The sequence below is a fragment of the Pundamilia nyererei genome, unplaced genomic scaffold (assembly GCF_000239375.1).
Source record: "Pundamilia nyererei isolate P.nyererei 1_Seehausen unplaced genomic scaffold, PunNye1.0 scaffold00013, whole genome shotgun sequence".
Taxonomy (NCBI): Eukaryota; Metazoa; Chordata; class Actinopteri; order Cichliformes; family Cichlidae; genus Pundamilia; species Pundamilia nyererei.
In genome coordinates, this window is record NW_005187414.1 from 401,412 (window position 1) to 412,592 (window position 11,181).

Below are 11,181 nucleotides of genomic sequence, written 5' to 3' on the forward strand. Positions count from 1 at the left end.
CAGCCTGCCTTGAGCCAGTAGAAAAGCAACAGTAACTGAAATAATCAGTTGTTACAGCAAAGACATGCAGAAGAGCATCTCTGAACATGCAACACATGTTGAACCTTGGAGCTGATGGGCTACAGCAGCAGAAGACCCCACCGAGTGCCATTCCTGTCAGGAACAGGAAACTGAGGTCCACACCGCTTCTCCGATATCGGACAACACAAGATTGTCCAATTGATGAAACTCTACTACGACCTTCAGATGGTATTTTCAGAAAATGATGTAAACAACATGAAAGGATGGAAGCATTCAGCTTTGTATCAACGGCTGAGGATGGTGTGGGGATGTTTTCACTTTGGACCCCTCAGTACCAGTTGAGCATCAACTGCCACCTGGTATTGCTGCGGACCATCCCTCTATGACCACAGTGTACCCATCTGCATTTCTTACAGTTTAAGTCCAAAGCAGCATTTCTTTATCATCTAAAAAACAAACTGAGGTGTACTGCTTTAATCTTTTTCTTATATTCAAACATCCCAGAGTTTACATGCGTGGTTGGCCAACTTCGCACTCACAGAAAGAGTCTCACTGGTCCACCTCACTTCAGATCGACGCTGGCTGTTATGTGTCCTACAATGTAAAATCAGTTTGACATCCTTGAAGCAGATCCCTGTTTTGCTCCGCTCTACGTTGTTCCTGTTCTTTTCTATTCTGTATTCCACATTTCATATAATCTTGATTATTGAGCCTGTGCTCCAACCAAAGCTGTTTAATTGGCTGCTCTTCTAATCCGTCTCCTTGGGTCTGATTACTGGCACCAACTTAATTAGGGGGTTTTCCACTTCATTTAAAGACTAAGTGGCCTTTACCTTTTCTTTAATAGAGTAACAAGTAGGGGCCCCTGTATGGTCACACTGCAACTGAATTCGTGTGAGGTGTACAGAAACGTGTCGCAGCGGTAATGCGGTTAGATGTGCAGCCGGCTGGTGGCTGCCCGGTTGGCCGGTGAGGTGGCACGGGTCGCCTGGTGCAGCTGCTGCGGGGTTAGGGAGAGCAGCCGCTGTGGCCACATTAAAAACTGCATCACTGTTTTTTGTGACAACTGTAGATCAGCGAGCCATCAGCTCCCCCTCTCCCTCGTTTCAGGGATTTGTAGTCCTTAGCGTAGGGAACGCCGCCGCGTGTTGGAGGCCTTTGCGGGAGTGAAACTACAGTTCCCTCAGAGCTGCTCGGAGGTGTTAGTTGTCAATATGGCTGTTGTCAGACAGACAAAGCAGAGAGGCAAATAATTCGCCTCTGATTAGAAATCCTTGGAAAAGGGTCGGACAGGGCACTGTTCCCAGCTGCTTCATTGCTCGGCTGCAGTAAACGACACCGCGCCGCTTTGCTTCCGTTACAAAGTTAAATGGTTAAGTGGACGATTTGAACCCGAGGTAAGTCCTGTTACTCGGCTCTCTCGACACAGAAAGTGATGTTATTAATATCAAACGCTCGCTAGCCAGCGACGGCGGCTAACGTCAGCTAGTATCGGCGTTGGCACGGCTAGCGTTGTATGCTAATCATCGCACGAGCCCACGGCGACCCGCGTAGCCCACCTCAGGTGGCTAATCGCCCTCCGCGATGCCAGGGGGCTGTTGTCAGTGTGGATTCAGCCTCGGGGGGCAGTGAAGAAAACGAGAGCAATCCTCGAGTGTTACGGAGGGCTCGCCGTGCTGGGTAATTTTGACGTTTAGTCAGGGCGGTTTGTCCGTGTGCCGCACGGAGCGCTCGCTAACGTTAGCTTTCGGGCAAAGGGCGTGAAAGCTGGCATCAGCAGCGCTTCGCCTGCAGCGCTGAAAGGTGCTCTCACTGCGGGCCAGCAAAACAAAAACACATGGAGGGAGAAGAGATGCCGCCAACTGCGGGGCGAAGCGCTTTAAGACTGGAAGCGTTTAGAAAGCTGCGCTGTCAGACAATCTAGAGTTTGTGTTTAACGACACCGTGGCTGTGTTTTTATTTTGTTGTAGTTTTGCTGTTGGCATGACAAACACTCTCCGAGTTCGTGAACTTCGCTGCGCTGTTATCAGGGGACATCCAAGCCCGATAGGAATGCAGACAGCTCCATCTTTAGCTGCTTTAGTTACGTGCAGGGTGAACTTGCCTTCTGGGTGAATGGGTAACTTACCCACTTGATCACAGTGGGCATGAATTCAAATGTTCTTGTTTGTTTGCAGCACACATTTTTCTTTCACTTGCATGTTTAAGCTCACTAATCCAAATCCAGCGGTCTTCTGTTGTGTGCAGCCCGTCTTTCTGGGGTGTGACAGATTTTGACTCTGCTTGGTAATGATTTACAGCATTAGCAGCTCACCTTCTAAACACCAAGGACTAGTTAATGTTCACCTGTCAGCGCTGCAGAAATAATGTGCTCAGACCCAAAATGACCCTTTACTGCACGTGTCTGAAGGCCTGGTAATGGTTTATGTGCCAGTGTCCCCCCATTATTTATGATAACTTCAAATGCACTCAGAAGTCATTTATGTTTCCTCCCCCCTCCGCTCTGTCCTCCGCACAGTTTGGAGAAAGACAGATGTAGAAAAATGCCAGTGACCCCTTTTAAACCGTTTATCATATCGGCACAGGTCGGGCTGGCACAGAAGATGGAAAATCTGCCGCAGTCTGATTCCAGTTGCATTGATTTTGAGCACAGCAAATTGCTCGTGAAAAACATACAGCGTGGGTGGTGCGCAGAGCCGAGGATGTATTGTGGCTCTTAAAGAACGACAGACAGAATGTTAAGATAGCATCAGCTGTCAAGGTGACTCTGGCACTCTGTGCGTGTTGCCTGCTGCTTCCCAAAAATAGCTGATTTTTATGCCCTGCCCCTCCCCTCGCCTTTTTTCCTTTCACACTTCTGTCTCTCGCTCGTCTTCCTTTTCTTCTCCGCTGCCTCTTTATATTTTCTTCCTGCAGTTTTTTATTCCCCTCCCTTCCCACCCGTTTTATGCCTACTTTATCCCTCTAACTCTCCTCCGCTACCTTTATCCTCCTTCCCCATCTGTGACTGCGTTCCTTTTCACTCTTTGCTACTTAATCCTCTCATTTCCTCTGTCATCCACCATCCCCTCCACTGCCTGACTTGCTCCTCCTTTCCTTTCCTTCTCCACTTACTTTTCTAAGGATTCCTTCCTACTTTCCTCAACTTGCCCCGTCTGCATTTCCTGTTTCCTTTCCTCGGCTTGTGTTCCTCTTGTGTTTCTCAGCTTGTCTGTATTGTGTCTCATCTCAGCAGCAGCAGCAGGATGTCTGAGTTCAGCGAGGAGCCGCGCTTCACTATTGAGCAGATAGATCTGCTGCAGCGGCTGCGTCGCACCGGCATGACCAAGCAGGAGATCCTGCATGCGCTCGACACTCTGGACCGGCTGGACCGGGAGCACGGCGACAAGTTTGGCCGCCGCACCTCTTCCTCCTCCTCCTCCTCGTCCTCCTACGGCGTAGGCGGGGCCAACAGCTGCACCAACAACTCTGCCTCTAATACTACTACTACCACGTCATTCAACAATAACAACACTGCCTCGGCAACCACCACCTCTTCAGCGTCATGCAATGGCGGCGGCATCAACAGTGGCGGTGAGGGTGGAGCCACCGATCACGCCGCCGCTGCCTCCTCTTCAACGACCTCCAAAATCTCCACAGCCACGCAGACGCAGTTCAACAGCGCCGGGGGGCTCTCGCTGTCTCCCAGCAACAGCTACGACACGTCCCCGCCTCCAGGGCCGCCGCCGCCCTCTGCCATCCTGCCGTCCCCGGTCTCGCTGGTGGCCCTGACACAGAACGGCCGCGACAGTCTAGCTGCCACCCCCAACGGAAAACTGTCTCCGCCACGATATCCGGTGAACAGCGCTGCAGCGACGCGAGCGTTCGGGTTTGAATCTACAGAGGAAGATCTGGATATCGATGATAAGGTGGAGGAGCTGATGAGGTGAGAATGACCAGAGAAACTTTGTCGAGTCTGTTTGTAGAACTGGGAAGAATAATGCACTGCACAAAAACGTCACCAGAGGGCAGTATGTAGTAGTACCAGGCTGCTGAGCTCAGTAAGCTGTGAAAGATGGTGACGGGGAATAATACTGCGGGGTGTAAATGGTTCTTATATAGCGCTCGTCCGAGCACTCAAAGCGCTTTAAACAGCTAATTCATTCACCTGTTCACACGCTTAAGTATCTAACATTCATACACATTCACACTCTGATGGACGCATCGGAGAGCAACATGGGGTTAGTATCTTGCCCAAGGATATTTGGCATGCAGCAGCCTGGGATCGAACCACCGACCTTCTTAGTGGCTGATCCGCTCTGCCACCTGAGCTACAGCCACCCCACACTTACTGCTAGTGAGTCACTGCTAGGATGGTGAAACTTCAAGCGGCTAGTCTGAAATAATCATCGACACGCCTCAGTCTAGTGTGGCGCTGTCCACAGTCACAGTACTTTCACAGAAAACACACGGACGACACTGAAACTGTTTCTACAACTCGATGCCTGTTTTCCTGTTGTTTTGTTCTTAAAGGTTGCAGCCGTCACTAGGTTGGGGGATTGCTTTTTATCACCAGTAAAGCTGGTAAGGTGAGGGCTAATTAGCAGGAACTTCAGTTGAAGCTTCATTGTGTGCAGCTGCTGCTAGAACTATACATGAAGCTGTAGATATCTCATGTTCATTTGTGTTCATGACCTGGGGGCTCTAAATGTAATATCCGTGCTGTTGCATTTAGCTTCATGTTGCATAAAATGTCTTTGGGAAGCCTGTCTGTAGGTGATGTTACTGAACAGTGATGAAATGATTCTTGCTTCACTGCAAGAAGGCACTAGCAAAAAGTTACGGGCAGATTTAGATAAAAACCTTTGGAGGTGATTGTGATTTGGATCCAAATTTGTGTGAGAGGAACAAGATTGGACACTGAAGAAAGTATTGCAAACGTATCTGGATGCAAGTACCCAGCTGGATGCACGTGGAGGGAATTTTCTGGCTTGGCTGATCGATACACCTCGAAGTCTGAAGCAGCAGCAAGTGCAAGGTTGGTTCATCTTCTCAGGGAGTCATTTGTGATCTTCATTCTGAGGTTTATCCCACTTTGTCACTTGACTTTTACCAATGGGACGTCGGGATGTGCGCACCGATGAGCTCATTAGTGAGCTCGTAGTGTTACTGATTGACCAAAGCTTTAGGAATCTATTTAGCTTGTTTATTTGTACAAAGCTCATTTGAGTGAACACACAGCAGTTCAGCAGTGGGTTTAAAGCTGCCTGGGTCCTTCCTGTGGAGAGTCTGCATGTGTGGCTGCTCTGGTTTCCTCCTGCAGCCCAGAGTTAATTGGTAATTCTAAAATTGGCCGTAGGTGTGGACTTGAGATGGAGAGAGCGTGTAAGTGTATAGATTGGAGCCCTGTGCGAGTGTGGCTTGTTTGAATGGTCAGGACGACAACAAAAGCACTGTGGAGACGACTGTCCATAAAGCTTGAGGGCTTTTCCCCTTTAACTTTCTGTACCTCTTATATCATATTGTGATGATGATGCCCACTTGAGGGGAAATCATGGGCTCTACAGTATGGATGCAACATACAGCTAACAAAAAGTTGAATTTCACTCTCAAAAGCTTATTTTAGCAACATGTGGTAGCAAGGTGCTGTCGATTCCTGAGACACCCAAACATAACAGTTACTCTGAGGTGTCAGAGTTGTCCACACTCCACTATAACACGTGTTATACACAATTTAAAAAAACCTTGGTTTCACTTAGAAGGATGTTTTCTGCTGATAGATGGAGGTAACTTCCCACAGTGGGGAGCTGTGCCTCGTTTGGCCCACAGGTGTGGGAGGGTTGTCTGTAATGGCACAAATAAGAGGGTAAAACAGGGTTAAGGGCACGGTTTCACAGTAATGGGCTCATCCAGTGACGTGTGTAAGGAGTTTCATTCATATAGACAAACGCATCATTTTCTCCAGTTTGTGTTGTAGACTTTTGCAGTCACAGCGTCCTCAATCTGACTGTGCGGCTGCACCCGTTCCTGCGTGGTGGCCTTTCTGCCAGCGGCGCTTTAAGGCGGCATTAGAGCAGGGCGATATGACCGAAAATATTTATCACGATATACATTCGAAAATTTGTGATAACGATAAAACTGACGATATAATTGACACGAGGCAAAATACTTTACAACTCCTCAACTTTATTAGTGCAAAACACCCACCAAAGTATTTTCACTTAAACAAGCAGCTGTTTTTTGCATTAAAGTTATTTAAAATGTAACAGTGCAAACTCCTCGCTGACAGTTTAACCAAAGGCGTTTCCAGTGGAAACTGGCCGACACATCCTCAGCATAACCATGTATAACATCCACACAACTTAAAAAGAGGTTATACACACACAGTACGGTAACATTATGTTGAAGCACAGCACGTATCACTCCGCGAGGCTCCGCCTACGATAGCCGTAATGCTCCGACAATCCATCAAGCGGTGCGGCTTCGTAGCTCAGCAAAGTCGTACTGAAACATTTGACAGATTGTCGAGCGCCGTGCACATAAAATCGTTTCCCGAAACACAACCAGAGTTCATACATAAGGCACACGGGATTATAAGGGGCTCTGTCAACTTTCAGAAAAATCAAAGGATGATTTTAAGTGCGCCGTATTTTCCAAACAACACGGTAATAACGACGGCCCGCTAGCATGCGCTACCAAAAATAGTGCTTTGTTGTGTATCTGACGGACGAAAGCTAAACCAGTTCCACACCAGTGAAGCTGCAGCATTTTTACAAACCAGTTCAGGTTCATCTGTTTCATTCAACGATCTGCTTTCACTCTTCTCGTTCTGCGTCGACACCATGTGCGTATGTAAACCCAGGCGCTGCGCATGCGCGTTTTACCCATATTTCATTTTCTTATCGTTGCCCAACATTACATTACCGTGAACGGTATGATATAGCCCCGCCCTAGGCGGCATTCATCTAAAGCCACGAGTTTGTCTGGGATGATGGCCAGGTGCTAAACGGCCGTAAGCGTGGACTCCTAAAGCTCTTTGGCAGCCTCGTGCCAGTAAGCAGTCTGAGAGACTTGAGTTTGTGGTCTTGGCAGTCATTTTCACACATCTCCACACCTGATTGTGCACACTAGTGTGTTTCCTAGTTTGTCTTCAGCTCTATTTTTGTATTGAGCTCTATATTTGTCAGTGACCAAGTCAGTTCATCGTCTGTCTATCTTCTTTACTAAAGTAATAACTGACCTGGAGGGGTTGAAGATGGCGTTCTTTTTTTTAAGGTCGTATGTGTGTGAAAGCGTCTCTTTTACACTGTGTCGACTGTTTGCACGTCGCTGCTCGCTTCACTGAAAAGATGAAATGACAGGGAGAAACAGGTTGCTTTGAGCAGATCTCACAGTGAAGGAAAGTAGAAGTATATGGAGACGAGGCATTCACTGCCAGGACTGGTGCTTCCTGTGTCCTTGCATCGTTCCCTCCTTGGTGTGCGCTCTCACCGCGGTCGACACATAAACAGACTTTTATTCTGCGCTGATGTTAGCCGGGAAATAAATCAAATGGTTTTTTTATTGATAAGGATAGAAGGCCAGTGAGGTGCAGAGCCTTTTCTCCTTTATGGTTAAAAATAAAAACCCAGGCTGTAGGTTACATATATTCAAACACAAACCCTTTAGAGCCCACCATACCCATACGGAAAAGAAATAGTAAAAACTTATATGTGATTACTCATGAAAGTGGCCACTTTCATGAGTAAATCATATAAGGCTTACATGATTTACTCATGAAAGTGGCCACTTTCGCATTACTTTCATACATTGTTTTAGTAAGTATCCAAAACATACAAGTTTCATTATATAATTTTTCAAGGGATCTTATATCTGTTTTCACACTTATATGCTTTTCATACAAGTTTCACACAAGACAGATACAAACTTTATAAGATTTATATATATCTTTTCCATATGGGTAGACCCAAGTCTGCCAGAGCTTATCTTTATATTTTTACATGCTGTAGTGCAGGGCTCGCAAAATCGCTAGCCCGACGTCCCGGAGCTAGCGATTTTTCCAGTCGGGCTACCAAAATCTATCTCTGCCCTGCCCGTCGGGCTATCGTAGGAAGGAAAAATATATGTCAATGCTTTTGCATTCTTTCAGAAATGTAGCTGGGTAATTATGTCATTGGCATCGGTGAGCCACTGTCAATATGTGACATATTGAAATCGCGTTTGAATTTGCGCTTGTTTTTTGCTTTCACTTTGCAATCACGCAAACTGTGTATAGAGAGCGACAGCACTGATCTGTGAGTGATGATAATTTGTGCACCAATTCCTCTGACATCGTCTTATTAATCGTTAGCTTACTATGCAAACATGACAAGTGAAATCTCCCGCAGCTTAAACATAGCCATAAAAACTGCGGCCTGGGACAGGCTGAATGCATATAACTCCTCATATTTCAAATGCAAAAGAAATATTGTGCTAGCTTATGTGGTTGCAATTCTACCGGCATTTAAAAATAAAAATAGTTGTGCAAAACGGAGCGTGCACGCTTCAATAGGCCTTGAAGGGTTAAAGCTATCTGGATGTGTCTATGCACTGGAAACTCTGCACACACAAAAAGCCTTGTACACGTGGGTTTCCATGTGCTTCTTGCTTTCTAGGAAAAGGATTCATGTTGAAAGATTTCAAATATCCGTTACCAGAATTAAAAATGTTCTTAAAAAAAATCTCTTGTTACACAAATTTACCTTCACTTGGAGATTTTAGAAAAATGGAGGCGGAGAGGGCAGAGGCAGCAGTTCATGTGTCTCATCTACTACATCTACTCTTATTTTACAGTTTGTTCATACAAAATGTTTTCATGGTGAAGTCTGAAGTATTTGCAAGCAGCATTATCTAGAAATGTTTTTGAGCCAAATGTCTGATATGATTTCAGGAACCTGGAGTTTCAAAAGTGAAGCTAAAGTTTGACACAATCGTCTGAAAAATGGACGGCACAGACAGCAGCTCCTCGTTCTCTCGCATTTGATGCAAAACCGTTTCTGTTTGCATCCGTAACACTAATGATTCTTCATGCTGCACGATCTGTCTCGTGCACCGGAGCTGTTGTATCTGATCTCACTGAGTCAAAGGTGGTTTAGTCTGAAGGCTGAGCGTTTTGCTTACACAGATTACGTTTTCATACCACGTTCAGTATGAGCATGCACCACTGTAACAGCACAGCTACAGACCAGTAGTCCTTGGACGAATCCTGGACGTTATACGCTTGTCTCACAGAGATGCAGCATATAGACCGTTACACATGTACGAAGAAGCGTGTTGGACGGGGCTGTGACGTGTGGATGGGCCCAGGCACCGTGGGCCCTTCTATTTCTGGGGCTTTTCACGTGACGTCGCCCTGTTGACAAAGTCTGTCGCTCACAGACTGACAGACACACCTGCCGACGTACTCCAGATCTGTTCGGGGACCCATTTTGTGATCATCTCACACACACAGTGAAAGCAGCAGCAGCAGCGTCATCACGACTGCTGCATGTGCCCTACATTATCTGGCAGTGCTGTTCGTTCCAGCACAGAGGAAGTGGAAATGTTTTAGCTGCATCACATACACCAAAGTTGTTGTCCTCCTCGTTAATCCCCAGCATTTCAAAGGCTGCCCTGGGAAACAGGAGCCAGTCATATTTGGACTTTTTACTTTTTCTGAGCCAAGCCATCTCTGCATCTTTCCCCAGCTTGAATATGAGAGTGCTGCGCTTGTCTTCATGCAGCCTAGCCTGCCGGGGTTAACGCAGACCGTGAAACTTTGCAGTTTAGTTCCATCTAAATGACCTCCCTGACTCGGGCATTTGCTCTGCTGTCGTGAAACTTGCCTTTCCAGCTCCCGTCACTTTGACATCTGACTTGAGGAAATGTTTTGCTGTAGCAGCGCGCCCGTCTGCAGTTCAGCTGCGACACAAATGCAGATCTGTTGCCAGATTCTTACTATGAAGATGGGGACTAAAGAGATCCGGTTTTAATACCGGATAAAGAGACGGCAGCGTTCTGGTCTCTCCTTAGGAGCAGAGCACGTGATGGATGAGAGTTTTGGCTCGTCCCCTGCGTCGCCCACAAAGACGTGCATCCTGTGAGGCTTCAGAGCAACCCGAGCCGGCACAGAGGCACTTTTGTCGGGGACGATGCACATCGTCAGAAAAGGGAACCGCTCGAGTTCAAGCTGATCTCCTGTAAGAGGGAAGAGAGAACAAGCTTTGTGTTGTGCACCTCTGGAAACATTACATGAAACTGCATTTAGTAACATTCAGCTATGATTAGGTTTTGAGAGCAGAGGCTCAGAAGTTTTTCAGGCCCATTGACAGGTAAAGTGTTCATAATCTATAAAAGTGTGCGTGTTAGCGCCTCGTCTCTTCCTCCTCTAAGCACTTCACACATGCGCTGTCTCCTCCTACTGCTGTGCTGTCCCGCTGCCTTCAGCTGCCCTGTGTGAACTGTACGAGTAAGAATAGGCTCCGTCGTCAGCGACCAGCCCGCTGCTCACTCGCGCTGCCTCTGCATTAGATTACGCGTCCTTTTTAGAACGACCGAGAAGTTAAGTAGCGTTCAAAAGCCCTCGTCTGCTGCAGGGCTCTCCAGCTTCTCGCTCGGCAGGGCTGCGGGGGCGTGACACGAGGTCTCAGCCTGTCCGCTGTCCACGGTGCCCTTTCCCTTTTTTCTCACTTTCAAAGTGCACACTTGCTTCTCTGCAGGAGTTTGGCCTTTGAGTTGGCACCCAAAACATCCCCCCCTCTCCTCCCCAGTCTCGTAGCTTGTACAGCAGCTCGTGCTACATTGATTCACTGGTGTCGATACAAGCAGCGTTTTTTCTTCAGGCTCTAATTTTAGCCCGCGCCGTGAGAGGCTGGCGTGGATGATATTGATGCTGGATGTCAAAGAGTCGTGACGCATTTTCATTTCACAAATATGCCAAACAGAGTGCTTAGGACTTTGATGCGATTTCCATTTTGACTGTGTGAGCCTGGGATAGCGGCTGGTTCAAAGGCTGCTGTGATTGTGGGGTGGGGGGCGGGGGGCAGGGAGGGCGCCTGCTGGAAACGCTGTCGTGTAAAAAACCTGAATGCACTTTCAGATTCAGACACGTGTTCAGTCTGTGCTACACGGGAATGAAGCTGAGACAGAGTGTGCGTGTGTGTG

The 11,181-nt window shown here is 47.4% G+C and overlaps 1 protein-coding gene across 7 annotated transcripts in view; it reads left to right on the forward strand.

Annotated features, from left to right (window-relative positions):
* The first annotated feature begins 898 nt into the window (after positions 1–898).
* The window catches only part of hmbox1b (homeobox containing 1 b), a 23,830-nt gene continuing 13,547 nt past the window's right edge, over positions 899–11,181 (forward strand). For 4 of the 7 annotated variants that reach the window (XM_005724785.1, XM_005724787.1, XM_005724786.1 and 1 more), the window contains exons 1-2: positions 1,499–1,701; positions 3,254–3,946. In XM_005724785.1, the coding sequence (XP_005724842.1) occupies positions 1,538–1,701; positions 3,254–3,946 (857 nt within the window). In that variant the 5' untranslated portion in view covers positions 1,499–1,537. Of the gene's footprint in view, positions 1,419–1,498; positions 1,702–2,606; positions 2,783–3,253; positions 3,947–11,181 lie in introns of those variants that run through there. The other 3 variants (XM_005724789.2, XM_005724790.2, XM_005724791.1) reach the window with 3 other exon arrangements.